The 27,632-nt window shown below is 67.1% G+C and overlaps 4 protein-coding genes across 6 annotated transcripts; all 4 read left to right on the forward strand.

Annotated features, from left to right (window-relative positions):
* Positions 1-83: 83 nt before the first annotated feature.
* On the forward strand, positions 84-3,006 carry LOC114017305 (survival motor neuron protein-like). Of its 3 annotated transcripts, none has more exons than XM_055708036.1 (6): positions 84-186; positions 1,329-1,508; positions 1,607-1,891; positions 1,998-2,108; positions 2,195-2,283; positions 2,767-3,006. In XM_055708036.1, the coding sequence occupies exons 1-5, from the start codon at positions 160-162 to the stop codon at positions 2,273-2,275; spliced, it is 684 nt and encodes a 227-aa protein (XP_055564011.1). In that variant the 5' UTR covers positions 84-159; the 3' UTR covers positions 2,276-2,283; positions 2,767-3,006. The 3 variants fall into 3 exon arrangements, with proteins under 3 accessions (XP_055564011.1, XP_055564012.1, XP_055564013.1); XM_055708037.1 differs by having other exon boundaries at positions 2,195-2,279; XM_055708038.1 differs by having other exon boundaries at positions 2,028-2,108.
* A 130-nt stretch (positions 3,007-3,136) lies between these two features.
* Positions 3,137-4,770, forward strand: LOC114017293 (cocaine- and amphetamine-regulated transcript protein). The gene is made up of 3 exons (XM_055708047.1): positions 3,137-3,572; positions 4,189-4,272; positions 4,425-4,770. The coding sequence occupies exons 1-3, from the start codon at positions 3,447-3,449 to the stop codon at positions 4,530-4,532; spliced, it is 318 nt and encodes a 105-aa protein (XP_055564022.1). The 5' UTR covers positions 3,137-3,446; the 3' UTR covers positions 4,533-4,770.
* Positions 4,771-6,117: 1,347 nt separating this feature from the next.
* Positions 6,118-15,296, forward strand: MAP1S (microtubule associated protein 1S). Its single transcript, XM_055707960.1, has 7 exons — positions 6,118-6,335; positions 8,245-8,346; positions 9,086-9,168; positions 9,288-9,428; positions 9,902-13,157; positions 13,300-13,517; positions 13,617-15,296. Exons 1-7 carry the CDS (start codon positions 6,143-6,145, stop codon positions 13,770-13,772), a joined length of 4,149 nt encoding a protein of 1,382 aa, XP_055563935.1. The 5' UTR covers positions 6,118-6,142; the 3' UTR covers positions 13,773-15,296.
* Positions 15,297-17,141: 1,845 nt separating this feature from the next.
* FCHO1 (FCH and mu domain containing endocytic adaptor 1) lies at positions 17,142-27,545 on the forward strand. Its single transcript, XM_055708050.1, is given in 33 exon segments — positions 17,142-17,237; positions 18,382-18,438; positions 19,031-19,117; positions 19,729-19,820; positions 19,907-19,981; positions 20,080-20,167; positions 20,169-20,230; positions 20,312-20,351; positions 20,353-20,457; positions 20,542-20,646; positions 21,269-21,367; positions 21,474-21,572; positions 21,720-21,765; positions 21,861-21,933; positions 22,015-22,036; positions 22,126-22,180; positions 22,273-22,451; positions 22,532-22,556; positions 22,651-22,745; positions 22,747-22,853; positions 22,964-23,055; positions 23,155-23,530; positions 23,532-23,670; positions 23,672-23,771; positions 23,994-24,112; positions 24,210-24,315; positions 24,393-24,504; positions 24,601-24,756; positions 25,678-25,810; positions 25,923-26,122; positions 26,307-26,371; positions 26,452-26,616; positions 27,233-27,545. Coding segments are annotated over 31 exon segments (3,180 nt in total). The 5' UTR covers positions 17,142-17,237; positions 18,382-18,438; positions 19,031-19,090; the 3' UTR covers positions 27,256-27,545.
* Positions 27,546-27,632: the final 87 nt, after the last annotated feature.

Raw genomic sequence — 27,632 nt, forward strand, 5'->3', positions numbered from 1 at the left:
GCGCTGCCCCCTGGGAAGTGCAGTGCCGGCGCGCGCCGCCCGTCCCGTGTCGCAGCGCGCGGGGACTACGTTACCCAGATGGCCCCGCGCGGGAGGGGGCGGGGCCGGGGCTACGTGCGGGCGCGGGGGTAGTGCCGCTGGTGCCGCCGGTACCGGGCCATGGCCGAGCGGGCCCCGGGGCCGCGGGTGGGCACCGGGCTGGGACCGGGGCCGGAGCGGGCTGGGGGCCACCGAGCTGGGATGGGACCGGCCTCGGGGCCACCAAACCGGGATGGGACTGCGCTGGGGGCCACCAAACTGAGCTGGGATGGGACCGGGACTAGGGGCCACTAAACTGGAATGACTCTGGGCTGGGGGCCACCCAACTGGGATGGGACCGGCCTCAGGGCCACCAAACCGGGATGGGACTGGGCTGGGGGCCACCAAATTGGGACGGGACCTGGCTGGGAGCCACCAAGCTGGGACCGGACTGGGCTGGGGGCCACTAAACTGGAATGGGACTGGGACTGGGGGCCACTAAACTGGAATGGGACTGGGACTAGGGGCCACTAAACTGGGATGGCACTGGGCTGGGGGCCACCCAACTGGGATGGGACCGGCCTCAGGGCCACCAAACCGGGATGGGACTGGGCTGGGGGCCACCAAATTGGGACGGGACCTGGCTGGGAGCCACCAAGCTGGGACCGGACTGGGCTGGGGGCCACTAAACTGGAATGGGACTGGGACTGGGGGCCACTAAACTGGAATGGGACTGGGACTAGGGGCCACTAAACTGGGATGACACTGGGCTGGGGGCCACCCAGCTGGGATGGGACCGGCCTCAGGGCCACCAAACCGGGACCGGACTTGGCTGGGGGCCACCAAATTGGGACCGGACTTGGCTGGGGGCCACTAAACTGGAATGGGACTGGGACTAGGGGCCACTAAACTGGGATGGCTCTGTGCTGGGGGCCACCGAACTGGGATGGGACCGGCCTCAGGGCCACCAAACCGGGATGGGACTGGGCTGGGGGCCACCAAATTGGGACAGGACCTGGCTGGGAGCCACTAAGCTGGGACCGGACTGGGCTGTGGGCCACTAAACTGGAATGGGACTGGGACTAGGGGCCACTAAACTGGGATGGCACTGGGCTGGGGGCCACTAAACTGGGACCAGACTGGGCTTGAGGCCACTGTACCAGGACTGGGGCCACCAAACTGGGCTGGGACCAGGCTGGGGGCCATGGGCTGGGGCTGGGGGCTCTGGCCCAGCTGGGGTCAGGGGGCCGTCTTGGTGGGTGGGGGTCTCTGTGCCCCCCCCCAGGTGACGCCACCGGTGTTGCCCGCAGGGCCCCGACCCCCAGCCGGCGGGCCCATCCTCGGGGAAGGCGGCGATCCCGGGGGCTACCCTGCCCCGCTCCCCCCGGGACACCCCAGCCGAGGGGTCGGATGGCGACTCCGAGACCCCCACCTCGAGCGTGACCCACAGTGAGCAGGAGCAGGAGGATGAGGCGGAGGAAGGCCACCAGGTGAGCAAGCCAGATCCCGAGCCCCGTGGGATCCGGGATCCACGCTGTCCCCCTGTGACACCCCCCCGCGTTGTGACCCCCCCCCCGTGTCCCCGCAGTGGCGGGTGGGTGACGCCTGCACCACCACCTGGGCGGGGGATGGGCTACTGTACCCCGCTCACCTACGGGCGCTGGACCGCGCTGCTGGCACGTGCCTGGTGGAGTTCGATGGCTACGGCAACACCGAGGAGCGGGCACTGGCTGATCTCCTGCCCCCCCGCCCTGGGGCCTGGAGGGCGAGGGATGCCCCAAGGGGCCAGAACACCCCCTCGGCGTGGGAGCCCCCCCCACGCACCACGAGGAGGAAGGGCGAGCGGGTGCCCTGCTCCCCCCGGCCCCCCGAGGTGAGTGTCCACCCCCCCCCCCCCAAGCCTTGGGGCACCCTGTGTGCCTCCCCCAGGTTTCTCCCCAAGGGGCTGTGGGTGCTGCTGGCAGGTGATGCCCCCGCAGTGCCCCCCAGCCCTGCTGCATGCCCTGCAGGAGGAAGAGGAGGAGGAGGATGCTTTGGCCGCCATGCTGATGGCCTGGTACATGAGCGGGTACCACACCGGCTTCTATGTGGTACGGCAGGGGGAGAAGGGGGAATGGGAGGGGGGAAAGCAGGGGAATGTACCCCCCTTGTGACCCCCTACTCCTCTGTGCCCCAGGGCCTCCGGGAAGGGCGGACAGAGGCTGCTGAGCCCCCCCCGCAGCCAGGCCACAGGCAGAAGAAGCCCCCACGCCACTAGGAGGGCAGGTGGGAGTGGGGACGCTCAGAGCATGGGACCCCTATCCCCACACCCCCCACTGTCACATCACCACCCTGCTGGGGGGGGACACAGGGAGGGGGGGCTTGGGAGGGCTACAGGATAGGGGGTGACCCCGCAGGGCGGCTGTGGGGCTGGGGGACCTCCCCCGGGGATACTGAGGGACGTAGTAGGGCTGTGGGACAGGGGACACCCCACTGGGATGCTCTGGGGCTGGGGGACCCCACAAGGACACTGGAGGACCTGGGAGGGCAGGATGGGGAGGGACAGACCCCACAGGGATGCTGTGGGGTTGGGGGACACTACAGGGACATGAGGGGACCTGGGAGGGCTGCAGGATGGGGAGGGGACATCCCACATGGATGCTGTGGGGTTGGGGGACCCCATGGGGACACTAGGGGAGTTGGTGTAGCTGTGGGACGGGGGCAGGGGGACCCTTTCCCTGCCGCTCAGCTGCGTCTGCTCCCCTCCAGCTGGATCGGGCCCCCCACGCTGTGCCAGAGGGGCAGCCGTGGGGCAGCACCGCGCTCCCCTCCCTTACCAAGGGGTCCCTCCCGGGGGTCCCGGCTGCAGGGACAGGCAGGAGCAGCCTTCCTCCACCCTGGCCGGCTCTGCATCAGAGCCCTGGCCAGGGGGGGGCTGCACCCCTCCTCTGTCCCCTTTTCTGTCCCCCCCTCTCTGTCCCCTCTTTTGGAATAAAGCTGTTTGTGCCACCCACGTGCCAGCCTGTCTGCACCGTCCCCGGAGGGACCCCGGGCTCTGCCAGCGCCTGGGACGTGCTGGGATGAGCCACGCCGCCGTGTTTGCTCAGGGAATTGGCAGTGCCCTCCGCCTGGCCCGTGCTGGGGGGGTCAGCCCCGCCGGGAGGGGGGCTCCGTGCCCGCCGGCTCTCGGGCTGCTCCGGCTGGACGCGGTGCTGACGTCCATCCCGCTGGCTCGGGGCACAGGTGTCCCAGGGGATGCGTCTCCTGGGGACATGTCCCCCCATCCCCCTTTGCTGACGGCATCCAGGTTTGGGGGGACACATGCACCCGCGGGGCGCCAGCTCCCCGTCTGCGTCAGCGGGTGTTTGCCCACACCGGCGGCACAGGGGTATAAAGCCGCCTGAGCCAGGCACGTCTCGGCATCCAGGGACGCATCCGGAACCAGGAGCATGGAGAGTGCCTGGCTCTGCCTGCTCTGCCTGCTCGGCTCCGGCCTCATCCTGCCCGGCACCGCAGAGCTGGGGGTCCGGCCGGCCGAGAGCCTGCCCGGGCAGAGCCGGGAGCAGCCGGAGCTGGTAAGGGGCTGGGGAGCGGTGTCGGCAGGGATGGGCCCCCCCAGCACCCTCCACACAGCTCTGGGGCACCTTGGGGTGCTCCTGCTCCTCCCACCCGGCATGGGGCTTCGCTCTGGCTGTGTCGGGGGGTCCCTGGGGCGCTGGGGACGGGGGAGACCGAGACCTCGCCCCTGGTTCTCTGCTGCTGCTCTCTGGCTTTGGTGGGGTCCCTGCAGCCACAGCACCCGGGACATCCCGCAGCACTGGGGACATCCCGGGGGACATCCCAGGGACATCCCGGGGCATGTGGGGATTCACAGCTTCGACCTGTTTTTCCCTCCAGCTGCTCCAGCTCAGGGGTGGGGAGCGGGGATGTGGCGCTGGGGTGGGGACCCAGGAGTGGGCTGCACCCTCGCACTCCGAGCCCCCCAACCCTGCTGCAGCCCCCAGCCCCCTCCGGCAGGGCCCAGCCCCCAGCCAGGCTCAGGGGGGCTGGGGTGGTGGTTACACCCCAGGGTGCAACCAGTGGGGCTGGGGGCTGGGGCAGGGTCCTGGGGGCATCCTGGGGGACCTGGGGTGATGCAGCCACACTGGCCATCCCAGAGGACTTGGGGTGACAGGGTGCTGCCTGCCACAGGTCGAGGTGCTGCAGGAGCTGCTGGAGAAGCTGGGGAGCCCGGAGCTGCCGGCGCTGGAGAAGCGGCTGAGCTGGGTGCCCTCGGTACGGCACTGGGTGCTGAGCCCTGGCTGCTCACGGGGGGCGGGGGGGACCCCAAACCCCACAGCCAACACCTGGGCCCTTTGGGTGCTGGTTGTGGGGGCCCAGCCCCTGGGGGGAGCCAAGCGCTGGGGCTGACGGGTCCCATCCTGCAGTGTCAGCCCGGGGAGCCGTGCGCCGTGCGGAGGGGGGCCCGTATTGGCAAGCTCTGCAACTGCCCTCGCGGCACCGCCTGCAACCTGTTCCTCCTCAAGTGCTCCTGAAGGACAGCGGGACACCGGCGGGGACACCGGCAGGGACACCGGCGGGGACACCAGGGATGCTGCCACTTTGCCGGGATGCTGCTGGCCCAGGCTGTGCCCTGTGCAGCGAGGGGGGAGCCGTGGACCCCCAGCCCTCACGCTGCGCCAGGTCGTGCCTGCACAGCGCACCAGCACCCTTGGGTGCCCTGGCCCGTGGAGCTGGGGGGGCCCAGGGTGACATTAAATTACTTGGATTCATGCCTGCTGCCTGCTCGCTGGGGGATTTGGGGTGGGGGGAGCAGCACCCCTGTGCCATGGTGCGTGGGCCCTGGCATGCTGGGCAGGTGTGGGTCCCATCCTGCTGCAGGTCCATGTGGGGCACCTGAGGCTGGGGTGGGATGTGGGGCAGGGGGTGGGGGTGGTGCAAGGGTGGGCTAGGGGCCAAGGGCTGGGTCCCGGGGGCTGGTTATTCCCCACCCGCAGGGAGCTGTTGGTTGGGGGAGCAGTCTAGGAGAGGTCGAGGGCAGGGGGCTGTGAGGGGGCTGCAGGGCCTGGTCCCATCCTGCACTGCAGCGTATTGCCCAGCCCTTATGCTGTGCTGCACTGCACCCCACGACTTACGCGCAATGCAGCCTTGCTCCTCACTGCACACTCCATCCCTGCAGTGCACACTGCATCACACTGCACTGTACTGTGCTGCACTGAGCTGCATCCTGCTGCACCGCACCCTGCCTGCTCTGCATTGCACTGCACAGCCCCATCCCCACAATGCTTCCCATCACTGTATCACCCTGCAACACCCACCCCCAGCTGCCTGCTGACCTGTGCGCCCCTTCCCTTCTCTTTTCTTCCCTTGCATTGTGCTCCATTGCACTGCACCAGCTGCTGCATTGCATTGCATTGTGCTGCATTGCATTGAATTGCTTTGCACTGTGCTGCACTGCGCGGGTGGCCCCTGCATTGCATCATGCTGCACTAGTTGCTGCCTTGCATTGTATTGCATTGCACCATGCTGCATTGGGTTGGATTACATTGCATCACTGTTTTATTATTATTTTATAATAATATATTTTTATTATATATATAATATATAATAATATTCATATATAATGTATATAATTATATAATATATAATAATAATATATATAAGAATATATAATAATCTACTCATTATTATATAATAAATAAATGCATTACATTGCATTTGATTGCTTTGCACTGTGCTGCACCGCACTGCACGGGCAGCCCCTGCATTGCATTGTGCTGCACTGGTTGCTGCGTTGCATTGTATTGCGTTGTACCTTGCTGCATTGGATTGGATTGCCTTGCTGCATTGCGTTGTATTGGGTTGGGTTGCATTGCATTGCTGCATTGCATTGTATTCCATTGCACCGCGCTGCATTGGATGGGGTTAGATTGTATTGTATTGCACTGCACCGCGCTGCGCGGGAGGCCCCACACGCGGCGGCCCCACCCCGCTATTGCCCCTTTAAGAGCTGCCCGCCCTTCGCTGCTCCTCCCTTTCCCTTGCCCCGTCGCGGCTCCCCATTGGCCGGCGGTGACATCAGTGGGCGGGGCGCGGCGGCGGTGACGCAGCGGGGGCGCGGCGCGGCGGGCGGGGGGCGCCGAAGATGGCGGCGGCGCGGGCCGCGGGGGCTGCGGAGGGCGAGGGGCGGGCGGCGGCGGCGGCGGTTCCGGTTCCCCCGCCCGGGCCCGGGGCCTCGGCCTCGGCGGGGCCGCGCCGCTACTCGCTGCTGGCCATCGTGGGTGGCGGCTGCCACCGGCCCGGCCTGCTGGCCGCCGCGCTACAGCAGCTGGAGCGAGGTGAGCCCGCGGCTCCCGGGGCCCCGCTGTGGGCCCGGCCCTCCCCTCCCCGCGCGGGATGCGCCGCGCTCGGCCCTGCTGCGGACCCCGCCACCCGCAGCTCCCCCCCGAGGCCGGCCCGCTCCAGCCCCGCTGCCCCTGGGGTCTGCCCCCCGCCCCCCTCACCCCCCCGGGCCTGCCGGGCCGCCCCCTCCTGGCCCAGGCCTTCGGGGTCTGCCCCCTAGGCCCCCAGCGACTGCCCTGTCACCTGCCCCCTCTCCTGCCCCTCAGCCCCTACGACTGCCCCTCCCCCCCCCCCCCCGGATCTGCCCCCCCCCCCCCCCCATCTGCCCCCTCTCCTGCCCCAGACTCCCAGGATGTGCACACACACCCTCCCCGAATCTGCCCCCAGATCTGCCCCAGACTCCCCAGGATCTGTGGATCTGCTCCTTCTCCTGCCCCAGACCCCCAGGATCTGTGGATCTGCTCCTTCTCCTGCCCCAGACCCCCAGGATCTGTGGATCTGCTCCTTCTCCTGCCCCAGACCCCCAGGATCTGTGGATCTGCTCCTTCTCCTGCCCCAGACCCCCAGGATCTGTGGATCTGCTCCTTCTCCTGCCCCAGACCCCCAGGATCTGCGGATCTGCTCCTTCTCCTGCCCCAGACCCCCAGGATCTGCCCCCTTGTCCCAGGTCCTCAAGGTTCTGCCTGCCTGAACTCCCGGAACCTGCGTCCCCACCCCAGCCCCTCAGGATCTGCACCCCCCGGGCCCCCAAGGCTCTGCTCCTTCTCCTGCCCCAGACCCCGAGGATCTGCCTCCACAAGTGCTGCCCAACCTTCTTGTCCCTGCTGCGACCTGTCCCCCCCGTCCTGTCCCCTGACTTTAGGGACCTGTCCTCTCTCCCCACCCTGGGGTCTGTCCCCAGGCTCTGGGGCTGCAGTTGCCCCCCTCCCCCCGCCATGACCCATCCCCTCCCCTTGTTACCAGCCCAGACTGTGCCCCACACAACTAGGGGGGCCAGATGCAGGGCTGGGGCTGGGTGGGCGCTGCAGGGTCCCCCTTCAGCCCTGCTCCTATCTCCCACTCCCCAAGCTGTGGCCAGAGCTGAGTGGGGGGGGTGTCTCAGGCGTTGGAGCACCCCTGTGCTGGAGCAGGACCCCAAATCATGGGGAAACACACACACACGCGCACACACACGTGTGTGTGTGTGTTGCCCGGATTGTGCCATCGTGTCCCCTACCGCAGGACCTGGCAGGACCAAATCTTGCTGGCCCCAAGTGATACCGCCCCAAAACGGCCATAGCCCTCGCCTGGTGCCTTGTGCAAAATTTGTGCAACCCCCCCACCATCTTACGCCATCGCCAGGCTGTTTGCCGGGAGCAGTTGTGGCCACGCTGGTTGGCCACAGAGGTGGGGGCTGCCAGCCCCCCCCCCCCCCCCCCCCCAACCCCTTACAGGGTCCTGAAGGGTGTTTTGAGGCTGCACTTCGGGGTTCCTGACCCCGCTCTGGGTGCTGGGAGCAGCAGCGCCGCGCTCACCGGATCCTCCGGCACCGTTAATTCTTTTAATTGCCACCTTTGAAGAGGTGCCGGGAAGGTGCGCTTGGCGCCTGGGGGCCGGGGTTTTGGGTTGGCAGAGCTGGTGCTGTCGTGAGTCACCGCGCAAGGTGCTCGCCTGCCAGGCAGCCGGTTGGTGCGTTGGTGTCATGCCAGGGTCCGGCTGGGCTTGGGGACCCCCCTGGGGTCACTCCAAAAGCCACCAGGCTGGCACGGCTGTGTCTCAGGGCAAGGGGGGAGGGGGGACAGTCCCCACCGTGCTGTTACTTGCATAATCGGTGCCATGTGGGGGCACATGCGGTGCTAGTGGGTGCTAACAGGGCTGCCCCCCCCCCCCCAGTTATTTTTATCCGTGTCCCCCCCTCCTCCAAAGGAATCCGCTCCTGGGACATCGATCTCTCCTTGTGCAACCTGGACGAGCAGCTGAAGCTCTTCGTGTCCCGTCACTCGGCCACTTTCTCCAGCATCGTGAAAGGTAAAAGAAGGGGAGGCATGTGATGCATGCCCCCTGGGTGGTGGTTATTTCATGGGGTGTGGGAACCTCCCCCCGATAACAGCTGGAGGGGCCCCCTCCCCGCTACGCCCCCAGCCTCTGTTGGAACAGGCTTTGCCTTGTACCCTGACCTGGTGGCCAAACCCCGTGATCCCACATGTGAGAAACCGCTTCCTTCGCCCATCCTGGGGCAGGCTGCAAATTCCCATGAAAAAATTGGAAAAGAACATATTGAGCCAGGGATACCAGGGCTGCTCCAATGCCTCTTGCCCACCACGTCCCCTTGTCATACCAGTGGGTCAGCCCCTGGCAGTGGGGGGGCACCGTGGGAGGTAGTCAGGTCTCCGGTGGGTACCTGCCTGCCTAGGAAGGGGGTTACAGCCCTGAGGTCCCCCTGAGAGCAGCCAGGGCTTGCTGCACTGCTTGGGGGGGGCAGAAGGGGCTCCCCCAGCCTGAACCCCCCCCTTCTTTCCTCCCCTCCCTGTGGCAGGAAGGACATGGGAAACGTGTCCTTTGGCTCAGTGGATCCGCTGGCCCCCGCAGCGTCTGGGAGCGGGACAGTGGCTGTCCCTTTCCGTGGGGGAAGTGGACAGGAGCTGGCCCTGCTGCTCTGTCCGGGTCCCCCCCCACCCCCCCAATCCCATCCCCACGGGACAAGGCCAAACTGGGGTGCAGCCCCGTTGTTTGGGGGAGGGTGGGTGTCAGCCCTTGCTCCCTGCAGGTCAGCGGACCCTCCACCATCGGGGAGATGTGCTGGAGACCCTGGTGCTGCTCAACCCCTCCGACAAATCCCTGTGTGACGAGGTGAGCAGCTGGGGGACATGGCTGTGGCCTTTTTGGAGCTGCTGGCTGGGGCGTGCTGCAGGTTGGGGCTTGGTGGCATCTTCATGTCCCCTCCATCCTCACGTCCCTTCCATCCTCAGCTGCGAAACCTCATCACGGACGTGTCGCAGCACAAGCTGCTGGTGTTCGCTGGGCCCTGCGTGGAGGAGACGGGGGAGCTGATGCTGCAGACAGGCTGCTTCTCCCTGCGGGACTTCATCCAGATCTTCACCGACAAGGAGGTGGGGTGCTGGAGACCCCCAGGAAGGAGCTGCCTGCCCCCGCCCCCAGCTCACAGGCCTGACCGCCGCTGTGCAGGGGGGCTGATGCTGCCGGAGTAACTGTCTGCTCACGTTCTCCGGCGTCTCGGTGGGGAGTCAGGCAGGGCAGCAGCACGGACGGGAGGCTGGCCCAGCCATCTGCTCTGCAGGCAGCCGTGCCAGCACATCCCTCCCGCCACAGGGCTGGGAGGGGACAGTCAGCTGCATCCTGGCCCTGAATCGCAGCTGGGGTGGGTGTGAATTGGGGACCCCCCGCCCTGCCAGGGATCGTGCCAACAGCCGGCCCTGGGTGTGTGGAGTGGGATGGGGCTGTGGGAGGCCCCAGGTGCCCAAGGGAGGGGGGGGCTGAGGCAGAGTACCCCTTGGGCTGCTGTATCTCTGGCCACAGGTGCCTCATCCCTCCTGAGAGTCTGGCTGTCCCTGTCCTCTCGCAGGTAGGGGACATCCTCAGCTCTGCGGACCCCTTGGCCAAGGCCAGGCTGACCATCAGCTGCCCCGACTTTGGGGAGTGGAGGGACTCAAGCCTGGACCATCACAACCTCCAGGACTTCATCGAGCTGCGCTACAACCCAGGCTGCATCCTGCCGGAGATGGAGGGGCTGGAGGAGTTCATGGAGTACCTCTCGGAGTCGCTGGAGCCCCAGTCCCCCTTTGACCTCCTTGAGCCCCCCACCATGGTAGGCTTCCTCAAGCTCTCCAAGCCCTGCTGCTATATCTTCCCGGGCGGGAGAGGGGACTCTGCTTTCTTTGCCGTCAATGGCTTCAACGTCCTGGTCAATGGAGGCTCCAACCCCAAATCATCCTTCTGGAAGCTGGTGCGGCACCTGGACCGCATCGACTCCATCCTGGTGACGCACGTGGGCACGGACAGCCTGCCCGGTGTCAACAGCCTGCTGCAGAGGAAGCTGGCTGAGCTGGAGGAAGATCCATCCCAGGGCTCGCAGGGCAACGGGGACTGGGCAAAGAACCTCATCTCCCCGGAGCTGGGTGTCGTCTTCCTCAACGCCTCCGAGAAGCTGAAGGACATCGAGGGCAACTCCCGGGTGCTGAAGAGCTGCGATGAGGCTGCCCTGACCCTGCACTACCTGGAGAAGCTGGGCATCTGTCCCAACCTGCTGGCGCGGGACAGCGGACCCCGCGCAGAGCCCACCGTCCTCTTCCAGAAGATGGGAGTGGGCCGGTTGGACATGTACATCCTGAACCCCGTGAAGGGCACCAAGGAGCTGGAGTTTCTCCTGCAGCAATGGTCGGGCAACAGCTACCCCAAGGAGCAGGACTTGCCCTTGCAGTGCCTGACCTCCGTCTGCGCCCTGCTCGTCTGGCACCCCGTTAGCCCCTCCGAGAAAATCATCCGGGTCCTCTTCCCCGGCTGCACCCCTCAGGGCCGTATCCTGGAGGGGCTGGAGAAGGTGAAGCACCTGGAGTTCCTCAAGCACCCTGTGGTCACCAAGAACGATTTGAAGGGGCCACCAGCGTCCCAGCCTGAGAAGCCACTCAAGCAGAGGAGGGCAGAGAGCAAGGAGAGCCTGAAGTCAGCTTCCAAGCTCAGCTTGGTGGATACTGGGACACCAGTGCCGAAGGAAAAGGCTCCAAAGGTGGAGAGGAAGGAGGTGAAGGCAGGGACCAAGGAAAAGCCAAAATCCCTGGGGGAGATGACCAGAGCCGGGTCAGAAGATGAGAAAGCCAAGGATGCTCGAACCAAGCTGGACTCTTCAACAGAGAAGCTGAAGGCAGATGCAAAGCTGAAGCTGAGCAAGGAGAAAGCGGTGCCAAAGAAGGAGCCTGTGCCCCGGAAAGAGGAGAAGAAGATGCTGAAGAAGGACGAGGGAGCCGAGGCGAAAGGGGAGGCCAAGAAGGAGGTGAAGGTGGTGAAGAAGGAGGTGAAGGCTGAGACGCTGCGGAAGGATGCGAAGGAGAGCAAGGCAGAGGTCAAGGCTCCTGCCAAGACCGTGGCCCGGAAAACGCTGGTCCCAGAGACCCGCAAACCCCTGGCCAAGGCTGGCAGCGTCAAGAAATCCTCCCTCAAGAAGGAGCCAGAGAAGCCCAAGGCCAAAGCCCCCCGGGAGGCAGGCAGCAAAAAGGAGCCAGGGACATCTGAAGGCTCCAAGTCCTCCTCCCCTGAGGACATGCTGCCAGAGGCCGAGCGGGGCCGGGGGGCTGCCTCACCGGGGGCTGGCGGGAGGAGGAGGAAGGAGGAACTGAGGAACGAGGGCAGCACTGCAGCTGAGAGCGAGCTGGAGCCCTTGCCGCTGGAGAACAGAGGGGTGGGGGGGCTGGCAGGACCAGGGGACTCATCCTGCTTGGAGAACGGCCTGGAGGACCCTGACAGCCCCCAGCGGTTCCGCTACATGGAGAGTAGCCCTTTGAGAGCCATCTGCCCGCTCTCGCCCCTGGCCAAGACCCCCAAGAGCGACCGCAGTGTCAACTTTGACCTGACGCCCACTGGGATGCTCAACCACAGCCCTGAGGGCGGCGAGGATGCCTGCGGCAGCTCTGAGGAGAAGACCCTGGAGATGATGTCCCCAGCCAGCTCGGGCCCAGCCAGCGCCGGACACACACCCTTCCACCAGTCACCAGTGGATGATGGCACAGAGGAGCCGGGCACCGGCACCAACCGGCAGCCAAACACTTGGCCGCCAGCCGGGGGCAAAGCCTCACAGGACGGCTCCAGCTCATCGCAGGAGAAGCAGGCAGGCTGCCTCTCCCTCAGCCCCTTCAAGGACGACATCCCCGACGTGTCCCCCACCATCACCACCCCCTCGCTGCCGGCCGAGGTGGGCTCCCCGCACTCCACCGAGGTGGATGAGTCCCTCTCGGTCTCCTTTGAGCAGGTGCTGCCACCCGTCAGTGAGTCCCCACCAGAGGAGGGCAGGCGGTCCCGGGGGACCGGGGGGACACCGGAGCCGGAGGCCACGAAGGGTGGGTTGTCCCTGCCGCTGCGGCCATGCCACCACCCGCCATGGGCTGATGGTGACACGGTGCCGCGGCCCGGCCACCGCTCCGACTCACCCCATGACGTGGACCTCTGCTTGGTGTCACCCTGCGAGTTCGAGCATCCCAAATCAGAGCGGTCGCCCTCAGCTGCTGCCAGCCCCCGGGAGCTGTCAGACAGTGACCCGTCGCAGGAGCTGGTGCAGCGCCGGGGCCGGCCCCGCCAGCTGCTGGGCGAGACGCCCCCCACCTCCGTCAGCGAGTCACTGCCCACCCTTTCTGACTCCGATGTCCCTCCGGCCACCGAGGACTGCCCCTCCATCCTGGCTGACGGGCTGGAGTCGGATGAGGACCTGGAGCAGCCCACCCGCGGTGTGGCCAGGGCCCATGACCCGCTGCCGGCCCCCATGAAGGACCCCTGCCCCATCCCTGCCCAGCCTGGCATCTGCATGGTGGACCCTGAGGTGCTGCTGGCCGAGCAGACCCGCGCTGGCAAGAAGGACCCCTCCGGCAAGGTGAAGAAGACCCTGTCCCGCACGGGCTCTGTGCCCACTGCCCCGAGGACCGAGCCACCCCGGCACCCCACCTCAGTCCCCAAGGCCAGGGGCCCTGCCAACGTGGCCCGTGACAGTGGGGACAAGGCCAGGCTGCTCCCCGGGGACAAGAAGGGCCCTTCCAGTGGGGACATCCGCAACCCAGGGACCACCCGCAGCCCTGGAGCTCGCCCACCGTCGGGAGCTGGCAGGGCATCACCGGCAGGTAATGGGGCTGGGGGGCACCCGTGGGCACTCCCAGCATTGGTGTCCCTGTGCCGGAGCAGCGCGGAGGCACCGCTGGCGCTGTGCAGTGGGGTTGGGGTGGGTTTGTGGGGCTGCTCAGCACCGTACCCCCATCCTGGCAGGCACACGGGCTGCAGCCCCCCCGGGCCCCCCAGTCTATGTGGACCTGGCGTACCTCCCCGGCTCCTGGAGCGCCCGCACGGTGGATGAGGAGTTTTTCCGACGCATCCGTTCCCTCTGCTACGTGGTCAGCGGCGACGACCACCTGAAGGAAGGTGTCCTGCGGTCCCTCCTCGATGCCCTCCTCTCCGGCAAGCACCAGTGGGGCACCGACATCCAGGTGAGCTCCCCCCCACCCCTGCCAGCTACCCGGAGAGGTGGGATCAGCCCCTTCCTGGTGCTGGCTCGTGGTGACACGGTGCCGTGGGTGTCTCTGCAGGTGACCTTGATCCCCACCTTCGACTCACTGGTGATGCACGAGTGGTACCAGGAGACCCACGACCGGCAGCAGGAGCTGGGCATCACGGTGCTGGGAAGCAACAGCACCGTGGCCATGCAGGATGAGACCTTTCCCGCCTGCAAGGTGGAGTTCTGAGCCAGGGGAAAGGGGGGGAGCCACAGCATGGGCTTCATCCCCACCCTCCTCGTCCTCTGTGGGCCCCCCCTCTCCCTCCCTCCGCACCTGGTGACTCAGGGCTGTGCCAGCCCCGGGGCCACCATGGCTCGGAGGGGAGAGAGAGGGGGGGTGTCTTCTGGGGGCAGATGGGGTTGCGTTCCCCCCCAGGGACTGGCGGGGTCTCTCTGGGGACCCCGAGCCCACAGCACCCACATGCCGCACCCTCACACGCCGCGTGGTTCCCGCATGCCCACGCCAGAGCCGTACACTCCTTGCTCTGCACCCACCGCCGTCCCAGGGAGGGGGGTGAGGGACCAGCCGGGGAGGGGGTGACCCTGCCTCTGGGGGTGTCTGTGTGTCCCCCACCCCTGGCATCCAGCAGTAGTGCTGAGCTGTCTCCTGGCGGGCAGCGAGCCCAAGCCATGCTCGATTTAACAGGGTAAATTTTGTTGTTTGCTGTTCGTACCCCCTCCCTGGACAAGCCACTACTGCCATTGTCTCCCCCCTCGGTACCCACAGCCCAGGCCTGCGGGGGGGTGGGTTTCCTTCCTGGGGGGCACAGGGTTAGGACAACCTTGGCCACCCCGGGGGGCTCCTGCCGTCCCCATGGAGCAGCACTGGGGCTCGTGCTCAGGCTCAGGGGGGCTGTGGGGTCTGCTCCTCTGGCACTACAGCTGCGGGCTTTGTCCCCAGCACTGTCTCCGTCCCCCCTGGGCACGGCCGGTCCCTGTGGCCCCCCCTTTCACGTGCAGCAGCTGGGGGGGAGCTTTCTGCTCCACCAGGCTGAGACCTGGCAGCTCACTGCACCGATGGCTCTTCCCTCCCTGGCAGTGGGGGCCATGGGGTCTGAGCCTGCACCCTGGCTGGGGAGCGGGGGGGACTGGGGAAGGTGCCCCCCCCCCCCCCAATTCATCCCCAAGCCCTTGAGTTGCTGGAAGGCTGTTAAGAAACCAAATGTCACGTGCAATTTTTAAGGGGTTTTGTGAGCAGAGAGCGGGGCGGGGCAGGCTGGGAAGGGGGGCAAGATCTGGCCCCCCCATGCCCAGCTGGGGCAAACACTAACCCATTTTGTAGGAGGCTCCTCGTTGGCTCTTTTTGTAATGACTTTTTAAGAAAAAAAGGAGAAAACAAACAAAAAAAACCAAACCAAAACAAACCACCAACACACAAAAAAAGTGAAAACTGAACAAACCAAACCTATTCTGGTGGGAGGTTATTTATCTGAGTCCCCCCCGCCCCGGGCACCGGCTGGTGGCCGCGGGGGCTTTTACCTGGGATTGTATCGTTCTATGTGTTCGGGGTGGGGGGAGTGAATGTTTCACCTTTAGTGCTTTAAATATTTTTTCTTAGCTGGAAGCTGGTTTGGAGGTTGGGGGGTGGTGGGGGGGTTGTGACTCCCCCCTCCGGCCCCTGCCCATGGATGCCGGCACGCTCCCCGTCTTGCACGCCACGTTCCCGTTTGGCAAATGTGTTGAAAACGAGCATTAAAGAGGATAGCTCCCAGCTGCTCTGCCTGTTGTGTGGGGTTGTTTGTTTTTTTTTTGGGGGGGGGGGAGGTGGGGGGAAGGTTGGAGTTTCCACCCCAGTCGATGCAGGGGAGGGGGGGGGGGGAATGTGGGGTCCTGGCATGCTGCAGGGTGGTTTGGGGGTACTGGGAGTGTGGAATGATGGTTGGGTTGGGCTCAGCCCTGGGGGTGGGGGGATGCTCGGGGGTGGGAGCCTGCAGTGGGAGAGGGGCTGGGGGGGTCCAGGGTATCGTGCTGGGGGGGTGGGAGAGGGGCTGGGGGGGGTGCTGTGCTGGGGGGCAGGGGCTGAGCAGGGCTGGTACACCAGCTCGGCTGAGGATGGATGCAGGGTTGCTATGACAACTGCATACCCATCCCCGCCGCCCCCGGCCCGCAGAGGAGGGGGCTGCAGCCACTGCGCTCTGCCCCCGCTCTCGGCATGGGGTGGGGGCGTTGCGTGTGTGTTGGGGGAGGGGGGGGGTTGGAGTCTCCTCGGTGCTGGGGGGTCCCGTGTCCTTGTGCCCCAGCTGCAGCACTGAGCCCCCACCCTGCATGCTCAGCCTTAAGCCTGGCAGGACCAGGGAACAAAACCCCACCCTGAAGCCCCAGAACCCCCAACCCCAAAACCTCCCCCAGAATCTCCCCATCCCCCAAACCTCCCCAGGACCTTGCCAGGCCCTTTGCTGGGGCCACGGCAGCATCTTGGGGAGGGGGCTCTTCGGGGGGGGGCGCTCCCTTGGAGGTGGGTTGTGACCCCTCGTGCTGAGGCGGGGGGCAGGGCTGTGCCTGTGCCTGGCACTGCCACTGTCACCGTCCCACCAGGCCCCTCCAGCACCGCAGGACCAGGCGTTTTACTGGTGCTGTGAGGGGTCCCGGTTGGCTTCGAGCTGTGTGAGCCAGGGGGTGGATGGCAGCGGGGAGGGGGTGGCAACTCTGCTGGGGGGGGCTCCTCTGCCATCGCTGCCCCTTGGCACCCACCGACATGCCCGAGGGTGCCACGGGGTCACCGGGGTGCTGGTGAGCACCAGGAAAGGCCAGATCCTGGGATCCTGGCCAGAGCCCTGCATGCGGCCAGGGGAGGCTGGCTGGCCACTGTCCCCTCCATCCCCAGCCCCGTGTCCTCGCTGGGTGGTTTGGTGGCACCGGGTGGCCTGGCACAGCCGCACCATCCCGAGGCCAGGCAGGCGTCGATGGGACAAAAGGGAACGTAACCAATGCCACCGCGTGACGCGCCAGCCTGGCTGGCTGTCCCAGCCCTGCCACCAGCACTCGCGGCTGTGGCACCCCGGGGCCGGGTCCCCAAGTCTGGGGGATGTTTGTGGTTGATTCCTGGGGGGCAAAGCCCCCTCGGTCCCCACCCACTGGATGGCATCCGCTGCCCACAGCTGTGCCGCTGCCGCCCCGGTGTCAGCCGGAGCCAGGGCATGAGCTCAGCGGGGTGCGAGGCACCGGGTGGCACCGGCGGGGGGCGCTGCACCGGGGAAAGGGGGGGGGGGGCGGCCCGGGACCGCGGGGGGGTGGTTGCAGCCCTCGGGGTCGGTGGGGGGGTTCATGGTGGGGTGCGGGCGGTGGCACGGTTGGCAGCGCCCGAGGTGGCAGCCCGGGGATGGTGGGAGCCCCAGGGGCAGGGTACCGGTACAGGTGGCTGCGAGCCCCCCCGCCCGCAACACCACCCGAAGGGTGGCGGCGGCCGCTTTAAAAATGCAAATGAGCCCCCTCCCCGCGCGCGGCGCGGCGGCGGCTCTACCAATGAGAGGCGGCGGCCGCTGGCTGCGGTAACCGCTGCCGGGCGTGGGGACCAATGGCGAAGCGGCGCGGCGGGAGGGGGCGTGGCCAGCGCCTCCCTCGCCCCCGGCGCGGTCCCGGCCCGGAGCGCGCGGCCCGGAGCGGGCGCGGGGCGGCGGCGGAGCGGAGCGGGGCGGGGGCGGCGGCCCCGCAGGTGAGTGCGGCCCCGCGGGGCTCCCGAAGCCGCCCGGCCCCGCCCGCGGGCGGGGAGCAGCGACTGACCCCCGGGGCCCCGCGTACCGGAGCGGGAGACACCCCCGCCCCCTCCCGTGCAGACCCCGGCCCCGCCGTGCCACTCCCGTGCGGTGCGTGGCTGCAGCCCCCCCGCTGTAGCAGCCCCTTCCCGGGGCAGCCCCGCGCCCCCGGTCAGACCCCCGCGCTGTGCGTGGCTCCCCGCTGCAGTGCAGCCCACCGCGGCGCCCGGGGCAGCCCCCGGTGCTTCGCGCCCCCCCCCCCCCCCCAATAAACCTCCCTCCGCGCCGTGCACGGGTGTAGCCTCTTCCCCCCCTAAACCACCGGTGCTGCGGGCAGCCCCCCCGCGACCCCCCCCCGCTGCAGGTGCAGGGCTCGGTGCTTTCCCTCCTTTTTTTCCTTTTTTTTCTTTTTTTTTTTTTTTTTGGGGGGGGGGTGGCGCAGCATCTGCACACCCCAACACCCACCCACCCCCCGGCACTTCTCCTTCCAAAGGCCCCGCTGCCCGGTGGGGGTGAGATGCACAGACCCCCCCCGCCCCGAGGAGTCCCCGGCCCGGGCAGGTGCAGCCATTCGTTGAGCCAGACTGGCTGCGCCGCCCCCCTCCACCCCCACCCCCCCCCCGCACCCCTCGGGCCCCCCCCCCTTGTCACCCACACCCCAGGCCGATGAAGGTCACCGCTGCGGGTGGCTGGGGCTGGCCGGCGGGGGGGCGCGCTGGGGGTGGTCCTGGGGTGGGGGGGGTCGTCCCTGCCACAGCCCGGTGGGATGCGCCCCCCTCACCCCCTCCCGTGCCCCCTCCGCCTTGTCCCGCTTGGGGACTCGGTGGCCGCTGTCACCTCCGGGGACTTTGACCGGCGGGGAGGGGGCAGCAAGTCCACGGCCGCCCATGACCAGCGGCGGGTGGGGGTCCGCCCTGAGCCCCCACCGTGTCCCCCCCAGTCCCGTTCCCCCCCAGTCCTGACGGGGAAGCTGGGGGGGGGCTGCTCTGAGCCCGCCCCACTCGTGACACAGGTGGCTCAGCCTGTGCAAAGGGGCTGGGGGGGGGGCGGGTGGGCAGGAGCGGGGGCTGCGGTGCGCCCTAACCTCCCTCTCTCTCCCCCCAGACCCCCAGTGCACCGAGGATGATCGGGGGTGGCCCACAAGCCCCCCAGCAGCCCAGGGTGAGTGCCCCCCCCCTCCCCGCCAACTCCCAGCCACGCACGATATTTTGGTTTCCTGTTTTTGTGATGGGGAGCTGGGGGGGGGGAACACCCGGGGGGGGGGGGCACAGCCTGGGGGTCCCCCCTGCTGAATGCTGGGGGGCTGCTCCGGTGGGTGACCCCCCAGTACAGCTGCCGGTGCATTTAGAGTTGGGGGGGGGGGGGGCAGGCAGCTGGATCACCATTTGTGGGGGCAGAGGCTCTTCCCCCCAGCAGGGAGGGGGCTGACTGGGGGGGGGGGGGGGTGTGTTTGGGGGGCTGGGGGCCACCAGCATGGCGGGGCACTGGAGCAGCAGCCGCCAGCACAGAGCAGCCGCTCATTTATTATTTAGCTGCGTATCTGGTGTCGGGCCCAGGCGCTGCCTCGGTGGCCCCCCCCGGCCCCCCCCGGGTGCTGCACACCTTGGGGAGGGGGCTGCGGTGGGTCTGGGCGGGGCAGTGGTTTCCATAGCCACGGGGCTGTGCTTTGCCAGTAAAACCGATAAACACCGGGAGGTGCAGGCATGGTGTGTGTGGGGGTCCCCCCCCAGGCCCCCCCCTCACTAAGGGCCCAGGTGCTGGGAGCTGAGCTGCGGGTCCCCCACACCGCTGTCCCCCTCCCCCCCCCTCCAAGATGTCCTACTTCACCGAGCACTTCTGGGTAAGCCTGGACCCCCCACCCATGGGTGCCCCCGACCCTCCACGGCTCACTGCCGGGGGGGGCGCCCCGGTCCTGCAGTGAGTGGGGGGGGGGAGACTTGTTGCCACTGGTAATTTCACATTAACGCTGTGCATTAATTGCTGAGGGATGGGGGGGAGCTGGGGTGCAGGTGATGGGTCCCCCGGCCATGGTGCCCCCCCCCCAGTGCCGCGGGGGGGGAAGTTGGCAGCGCCACGTGGGGGTGAAGCGTGGCCCCTGCTTCCTGCTTGGTCTCTGCCGGGTCTGGCAGCTGCCTGCACCTTCCCCTTCCCTCTGCCTCAGTTTCCCCATGTGGGCTGACCGGCACCCTGACACCCCCCAGCCCCCAGTCAATGCTGCTGGGGGAGGTGGGGGGGAGGCACCCCTGTGTGCCGGGGGGGGGGGGCGGGGGGTCACGGGCAGCACCCAAAATTGCACCCATGGCTTCCTGCTCTGCTCACCCCGGAAACCCAGGGGTCTGGGGTACCCTCTGGTGGGATGCCCCTGGTGGAGGTGGTGTGGGGGCCTCTGTGCACCCCCCTGCACACCCCCCCAGGGTGGGGTTTAGGGGGCTGAGGGTGGTCCCCTGCCAGGGCGAGAAGAACCACGGCTTTGACGTGCTCTACCACAACATGAAGCACGGGCAGATCTCCACCAAGGAGCTGGCTGACTTCGTCCGTGAGAGGTACCGAGGGGGGGGGGGGGGCGCGAGGGGGGGGTCCCCAGCATCGCTGGGCTCCATCCCCTGTGCCCCCTCCCCGCTGTCCCTAGGGCTGCCATTGAGGAGAACTACGCCAAGGCCATGGTCAAGCTGTCTAAGATGGCCACCAACGGCACCCAGCTGGGGTGAGCGGGGCTCCGGGGCACCCCTGAGATGGGGGAGGGGTGACAGACATGACACCCTGCTCACCGTGTGTCCCGACCCCCCCTGACCCCCCGGCCAGGACCTTCGCGCCGCTCTGGGAGGTTTTCCGCATCTCCTCAGACAAGCTGGCCCTGTGCCACCTGGAGCTGATGAAGAAGCTGCACGACCCTCATCAAGGAGATCTCGCGCTACGGCGAGGAGCAAGGCCGGGTGCACAAGAATGGTACCGTGTCCCCCGCATCCCCTCCCACTGCACCCTGTGGCCCCCTGCCCACCCCCTCTGTGTGTGTGTCCCCCCCCAGTCCAAGGAGGAGGTGTCGGGGGACGCTGGAGGCTGTCCAGCTGCTGCACGGGGGTGGCCCAGCTGCTGCCCAAGTCCAAGGAGAGCTACCACAGCAAGTGCCAGGAGTACGAGCGGCTCCGCAAGGAGGGCACCAGCCAGAAGGAGATCGATAAGGTGAGACCCGGCTGGGCCCTGTCCCCCTGCCCTCGGTGGGCCCTGTCCCCTCCGGTGGCTCATGACCCCCGCTCGGTCCCGCAGGCAGAGCTCAAGTCCAAGAAGGCGGGCGAGGTGCTGCGGCGGGCGGTGGAGAAGTACAACGCGGCGCGGGCTGACTTCGAGCAGAGGATGCTGGATTCGGCCATGGTGGGCAGGAGCAGGGTGGGCAGGAGCAGCAGCTGGAGCAGGGTGGGCAGGAGCAGCAGGCTGGAGCAGGGCTCGCACAGGCACTGCTTAGGCTGCCAGTGCTGGCCGTGCAGTGCAGTGGTGGCACGGGTCAGCCCGTTCCCTGGGGACAGGCCACCCTGGGGTGAGCCCCATTTCTCAGGGATGCTGACCCTTAGGGATGTGCCACCCTGAGTGAGCCCTGTTCCCTGGGGACGTGCCACCGTGGCTGAGCCCTGTCCCATGGTGATGCCCACCTCCAGGGACATGCCACCTGGGCTGAGCACCATTCCCTGGTGATGCCAGTACCTGGGGACATGCCAGCCTGGCTGAGCCTCACTCTGTTTTGATGCCAGCACCTGGGGACATGCCAGCCGTGCTGAGCCCCCCTCTCCTGGGCGATGCCAGCTCCTGGGGATACCCTTCCCTGGGGAGTGTTGGCCTTTGGGGACATGCCACCCCTGGTTGAGCCCCCACTGCCTGGGCATGCAACCCCTGGGGACACGCCACCCTTCCTGAGTCCCGCTCCCTTATCCACACGCTGACCCCTGGGGACACGACACCCTGGATAACCCCCTCTGTGCCCCCCCCCCCCCCCCCCCAGCGCTTCCAGGAGGTGGAGGAAGCCCACCTACGCCACATGAAAGGTCTCATTGGCTCCTACTCGCACTCTGTGGAGGACACCCACGTCCAGATCGGGCAGGTGTGTCCCCAGGGGAGTGAACAATGATGGAGACAGCCCCGAGCTGTCCCCCCTCCTTTACTCTCAGCATCATGCCAACCCCCCATCTTTTTTTTTTTTTCCCCAGGTGCATGAAGAATTCAAGCAAAACGTGGAGAACATCGGCACCGAGATGCTGCTGCGGAGGTTTGCTGAGAGCAAGGGCAGCGGGGGCGAGAGCGGCCAGGTGAGGCTGTGGGCAGCATCCTGGTGGGCTATCCCATTTGCACGAGGGTGATGCTCCCCCTCCTCGCACGTGCGAGGAGGGGGGAGCATCACCCTCGTGTGAGGATGGAGCTGTGACACTGATGGCTGATCCCACTCTTGGTGGCAGGGAGCATTGGATTTTGACGAGTACCGGCTGGCCCCAGCGCAGGAAGGCAAGTACGTCTGCATCCAGCAGCCCCACACCGGGGATTTTGAGGTGTGGGGGGGGAGCTGCTCACCACTTTGTGCCCCCTGCCCTGCTTCCCAGGACCCAAGAGGAGCCGTAGTAAAGCTTTCCGTATCCCTGGGTTGAGCCGTAAGGAGAGGGATCGTGATGCTGTGTAAGATCCCCCTCTCTGTGCCCCTGCATCCCGCATCCCTTCCTCTCTTTGGAATCTAACGCTGCCCTTGTCATTCCCCAGGGAATCCCTGGATGCCGAGGTGGTGAGTGTCCCAGTGCCAGCCCCCGGGGTTGTTTTTTTTGACACTGGGAGAACTGGGAAGCAAGCGCCTCTGTGAGCATCTCCCCGCAGGGCTGCCCGGAGGTGGACGAGGACGGGTTCACCGTGCGCCCGGACTTCGCCCACAGTATCCTTGGGCTGGAGTGCGTGTGCGGGGGTGGGGTTTGGGGGGCTCTGGGGGGGTCCCTGAGCACGAGATGTTGCCTTGACGGGGGTCAGCCGAGGCGGAGAACCATGTCTGCTCCTCCAGCGACTCCGACTACGACGAGGATGAGCCTCGCAAGTTTTACGTCCACATCAAGCCGGTGCAGCCCCGGGAGGCGGCCAGCAGCGCCGAGGCCACCATGGAGCAGCTCAAGGCCACCGTGGGGAACCTCATCCTGCCCCCCAGCCTTGGGGTGAGCCTTGGTGGGGGGGCTGCAGGGTCTCCAGGGACCGTGCCAGGGCCAGCTGACCCTCTGTCCCCATTCTCTTTCAGGGCACCGTAAAGCGACAGTCGTCCCGTAAGTGCCACCGTGGGGGCTCGGCACAGCTGCAGTTTTGGGGGTCCCACTGGCTCCATGTCCCCTAACGCCGCCTGTCCCTGTCCCTCCACAGGGCATGTGGCATCTCTGACCCCGGCCCCGAGCGATGCAGACCCCGAAGGATCACTGGCAGCGGGTGAGACTGTGCTGGGGGGTCCTGGGGATGCGGGGGCATCCTGGGGGTGTGGGGGGCAGAGCCACTGCACCCACCAGCGTGTCGCCTCTCCCCACAGGTGACAGCGCAGGGAGGGTGTGCCCGGCAGCACAGGTGAACAGGTATGGGGCAGGGAGTGGGTTGCTGTGGGGTGCTGCACCCCATGCTGCCGTCCCCGAGTCCCCTCCCCAGGGGGGTCCCGGGTGGGCACTGAGCTCTGTCCCCGGTGCAGCGGCCCTGGGAAAGCCCCTCTGGACACGGTGCCCCCCGCTGCGCTCTTTGGGCCCCCACTGGAGTCGGCTTTTGAAGCAGAGGATTTCCCGGGTGAGGATTTGGGGGAGCGGGGAACGCACTGGGGGACCCCGGTGCCTGGGGTGCCATGGCTCCCCCATCGCAGTGCTCTGACACGGGGGTCTCCCGCAGCCCCCCGCACCTATGTCCTCACCTCCTCCTCCTCCCCCTTCTCCTCCTCCTCCCCGGAGAACGTGGAGGACTCGGGGCTGGACTCGCCCTTGCACCCCGCGCCCGGACCCTCCCCGGACTCCAGACCCTGGACCCCGCAGCCGGGAACGCCGCAGAGCCCCCTCCCCAAGCAGGGTGGCCTACCAGACCCCCTGCCACCGCCACCCGCCACCCGGGACCCCAGTGCGTGGGTGCCACGGCCCCGCAGCCCCGCCGGCCGCCTCCCCGAGCCCCCCAGCTTCGCCATCTTCAGCAGCCCCGGGGCCGAGGGGCTCTGGGAGAACGGGGGGTCGGTGCCCCGGGGGGCGCAGCCGCTGCCCCAGTGGCCCAGCACACCGAGAAGCCCCCTCACCTGACCCTTTTGGGGAGCCCCCACCATGGGTCAGACCCCGCAGCCCCGGTGGGGACCAGGCCCCCCTGCCCTGTCCTTCCTCCAACTCGGCCTCCTCTTCCTCCTCCTCCCCCGCCCCCCCCAGCGGGGGGGGAGTCCTCCAGCCCCTCTCCATGGACCTGCCAAGGGTCGGGGACCAGGCTGAACGAGGGTGGCACGCCGGCAGCTCCCCCACCACCTGAGCCGAGTGAGTGGCAGGGGGGCAGGAGCTGGACCCCCCTCCCCCCCCCCCCAGTTACGCTTCACTCTGCCCCCCCCCCTCAGCTGGGTGCAGGGTCTCACCCAGCCCTGGCTCAGCTGAGACCTGCCAAAGTCACGGCACTGGTGAGACCCTGCTGGAGTGCCACTGGGGGTGCCCTGCCCATGGTGGGTTTCTCTCCTCACCTCCTGTTTGTGCCCCCCGCCCCAGATGCTCTCCCTCCCTGGCCCAGCGCAGCACCCCGGGAGGTCCCACTTGTGGCCCCCCCTCGCCGCTCCCGCACAAAGAGGCCAGCGGGCGGCCCGGCCGTGGGCAGCAACACCGACCTGGTGCGTGGCTGGTGGGGGGGAGCAGGGCTGGGCTGTGGGACCCCCATAGTGGGGGCCAAACCCAGACCCCCCCGGCTGACACCGTCTTGCCTTGCAGTCGCGCTCGCTCAGCCCCTCGCCCTCCTGGAGCTGCGGCCCCTCGCACTCGGCACCTGCCAGCCTGGGCGAGCGGGGCTTCTTTGCTGTCTCCCAGCCGGCGCTTGGTGGGTCCTGGGGGGTTGAGGGGGGGGTCATAGCATGGGGAGTCCCATCCAGGCTCTGACCCCATCTGCCTCCCCAGGGCTGTCGCGGGGTCCCAGCCCCGTGGTGCTGGGCTCGCAGGATGCGCTCCCAGTGGCCACTGCCTTCACCGAGTACGTCCACGCATACTTCAAGGGGCGCGACGCCGACAGGTATGGGGGTCCCGGGGTTGGGGGGTGTCAGGCCCCCCCCTCAGCTGCTGCATCCCACCTGGGGCATCTGCTGACCCCTTGACGTGTCTCCAGCAGCTGCCTGGTGAAGGTGACAGGGGAGCTCACCATGTCCTTCCCCGCTGGCATCGTCCGTGTCTTCAGCGGCAGCATGGCCCCCCCGGTGCTCAGCTTTCGCCTGCTCAACGCCGGTGCCATTGAGCAGTTCCTGCCCAATGCCGAGCTGCTCTACAGGTGTGGGGACACAGTGGCACCGTGGCACCGTGGGGATGCCTGAGCAGGCTGGCAGCTGGGGATGCAGTGGTTGGGAGCTGGTAATGGGGTACAGCGGTTGCTGGGGGGGGCACAGGCATCCTGGGAGGTGGTGGATGCAGTGGTGGTGAGCTGTATGTTGGGGTTCATGTGGTGCCTGGTTTCCTGGGATGCCTGGACATCCTCAGGAGCTGGTAGATGCTGCAATGGGGAGCTGGATACTGGGGTTTCTGGGGTTTCTAGGAGGCCTGGGCCTCCTCGGGAGCTGGTAGATGCAGTGATGGGGAGCGGTACATTGGGGTACATGGGGTTCCCAGTGAGCCTGGGCATCCTTGGGAGCTGGTAGATGCAGCGATGGGGAGTGCTATATTGGGGTACATGAGGTGCCTGGTTTCCTGGAGATGCCTGGGCATCCTCAGGAGCTGGTAGATGCAGCGATGGGGAGTGCTATATTGGGGTACATGAGGTGCCTGGTTTCCTGGAGATGCCTGGGCATCCTCAGGAGCTGGTAGATGCAGCAATGGGGAGTGCTATATTGGGGTACCTGCTTTCCTGGGGATGCCTGGGCATCCTTGGGAGTTGGTAGATGCTGTAATGGGGAGCTGGGTACCAGGGTACGTGGTGTTCCCAGTGGGCCTGGGCATCCTTGGGAGTTGGTAGATGCTGTAATGGGGAGCTGGGTACCAGGGTACGTGGTGTTCCCAGTGGGCCTGGGCATCCTTGGGAGCTGGTAGATGCAGCGATGGGGAGTGCTATATTGGGGTACATGGGGTGCCTGGTTTCCTGGGAATGCCTGGGCATCCTTGGGAGCCAGTAGGTGCAGTGTTGGGGAGCTGGGTCACGGGGTACCTGGGGTCTCCCAGGGTGCCCAGGCCCCATCGCTGCTCTGACCCCATCCCCCAGCGACCCGTCCCAGAGCGACCCCAGCACCAAGGACTTCTGGCTGAACATGGCGGCACTGACCGGGCACCTGCAGAAGCAAGCGGAGCAGAGTCCGGCCGCGTCCTACTACAACGTGGCTCTGCTCAAATACCAGGTGAGCCCCGTGAGGGGGGAGAGCTGGGACCCCTGGGACCCCCACCCAGCTCCTGGGGATGGAAGGGTCTCGGTGCCCCCCCAGACCCTCCGTGACCCCCACCCCCCCCAAGTTCTCGCGGCTGGGTCCCGGCTCAGCACCGCTGCGGCTGTGTGTGCGCTGGGACTGCTCGCCGGGTGCGACGCGGGTCAACGTTGAGTACGGCTACAATGCCGGCGCCCTGGCCCTGCCGGTGCCGCTCGCCAACGTCCACGTCCTGCTGCCCGTGGACGAGCCCGTGGCCAACCTGCGACTGCAGCCGGCGGCCAGCTGGTAAGGGAGGGGGGATGCAGGACCAGGGGTACCACCCCCCCCACCCCCCCAGGGTGGGAGAGGGGGATGCTGAGCTGGGAAATGGGGGTGCTGATGGGGTGGGGAGGTGGGAACAGGGAGGATGGGTTGGAGCTGGGGGGTGGTTTGGGTCTGGGGGCTTGGGTACATGCCCATGTCCCGGCAGGAACCTGGAGGAGAAGAGGCTGCTCTGGAGGCTGCTGGACATCCCGGGTGCACCGGGGCAGGGAGGTGAGGCTGCGCTCGCCCTGCTTGGAGGGCAGGCTCAGCCCCCACGCCCCCCCCCAACCCCTCTGCTGTACTCCCCCCAGGGTGTGGCCAGCTCTCGGCCAGCTGGGAGCCCCTCTGTGGGCCCAGTAAGCCCAGCCCCGTGGCGGCTCAGTTCAGCAGCGAGGGCAGCACGCTGTCAGGCGTCGAGGTGGAGCTGGCAAGCGCTGGGTACCGCATGTCACTGGTCAAGAAGAGGTTTGCCACAGGTACAGCTGGGGGGGGCTCGGTGGTGTGGGCTCCCTTCCCCACTGCCCTGGGGGATGTGGGGTCATCTCCCCATCCCCAGTGGCCCCAGGGTGCACAGGGGTCCTGTCCTTAGGGGGGCGCAGAGGGTCCCTGCTCTTCAGGGTACATGGGGTCTCTTCCCTGGGGTGTGTGAATTCCCGTTCCCAAGGTGGACAGGATCCCTTCTGTGCTCCTTGGGGTGCATGGGGGTCCCCTCCCTGCTCCCCATGGCCCTGGGGTGCATGAGCTCCCCTTTCCAAGGTGGGAAGGATCCCTCCCCTGCTCTTTGGTGTGCACAGGTTCCCTTGCCCAGCGTGCATGGGAGTCCTCTCCCTGCTCCCTGGGGGGGGTGCATGGGGTCCCTTCCCCAAGTGCACAGGGTCCCCTCCCTGCTTCCTGTGGCCCTGGGGTGCATGGGGTCCCCTCCATAGCACCCCAAGCTCTGTTCCTCCCTCACTGGGCGATGCCCAGCCCAGGGAGGGTGCTGGTAGCCCAGTTTGGGGCCGATCAAGCCCTGGCCCCTCGGTGATGACTGTCCTCATGCTGGCCACATGCCCCCCATCCTCTCAGTCCCTCCTCACTGCCTTTCTTCCACAGGGATCTACCTGGCAGGGTCCTGAGCCACCTCACACTGGACCCTCTGAGCCCCCCGGGCTTCCCCTTGGTTGTGTGAATTTGAAACACTGGATGGAGGCCAGTTGGGGAGGGGGTACCGCTGGGTGGGAGCTGCTCTCCTCCTCCTCCTCTTCCTCCTCCTCCTCGTCCTCCTCTCCCTCCAGCCCCCCGCTCCGTGGCTGTCACTGCGTCGTCTCCTGCTGCCCGGCGGTCGGTTCCCCTCCACCCTCCCCTGTGCTGTGAAGGGAGCAGGAGCTGCTCTTTTATTAAACACTTTATTTTCTAATAACCCCTCCGCCGGCTCCCGCCTGCCTCCTGCCATGACGCCCATCCCCAGGGCCTCCAGGCTCCTTGGAAACGCGGCTTGGCTCATGTGCCACGG

This window comes from Falco cherrug, chromosome 4, assembly GCF_023634085.1.
Source record: "Falco cherrug isolate bFalChe1 chromosome 4, bFalChe1.pri, whole genome shotgun sequence".
NCBI lineage: Eukaryota > Metazoa > Chordata > Aves > Falconiformes > Falconidae > Falco > Falco cherrug.

Bases quoted from the DNA above. Each gene is read 5' to 3' on its own strand.
- LOC114017305 (XM_055708036.1), top strand. From the start codon at position 160: ATGGCCGAGCGGGCCCCGGGGCCGCGG. The intron at 187-1,328 runs GTGGGCACCGGG...TGTTGCCCGCAG, and splicing joins AGCGGGCCCCGGGGCCGCGG to GGCCCCGACCCCCAGCCGGC. The intron at 1,509-1,606 runs GTGAGCAAGCCA...GTGTCCCCGCAG, and splicing joins AGGCGGAGGAAGGCCACCAG to TGGCGGGTGGGTGACGCCTG.
- LOC114017293 (XM_055708047.1), top strand. From the start codon at position 3,447: ATGGAGAGTGCCTGGCTCTGCCTGCTCTGCCTGCTCGGCTCCGGCCTC. The intron at 3,573-4,188 runs GTAAGGGGCTGG...TGCCTGCCACAG, and splicing joins GCCGGGAGCAGCCGGAGCTG to GTCGAGGTGCTGCAGGAGCT. The intron at 4,273-4,424 runs GTACGGCACTGG...CCCATCCTGCAG, and splicing joins GGCTGAGCTGGGTGCCCTCG to TGTCAGCCCGGGGAGCCGTG.
- MAP1S (XM_055707960.1), top strand. From the start codon at position 6,143: ATGGCGGCGGCGCGGGCCGCGGGGGCTGCGGAGGGCGAGGGGCGGGCG. The intron at 8,347-9,085 runs GTAAAAGAAGGG...TGCTCCCTGCAG, and splicing joins TTTCTCCAGCATCGTGAAAG to GTCAGCGGACCCTCCACCAT. The intron at 13,518-13,616 runs GTGAGCTCCCCC...GTGTCTCTGCAG, and splicing joins AGTGGGGCACCGACATCCAG to GTGACCTTGATCCCCACCTT.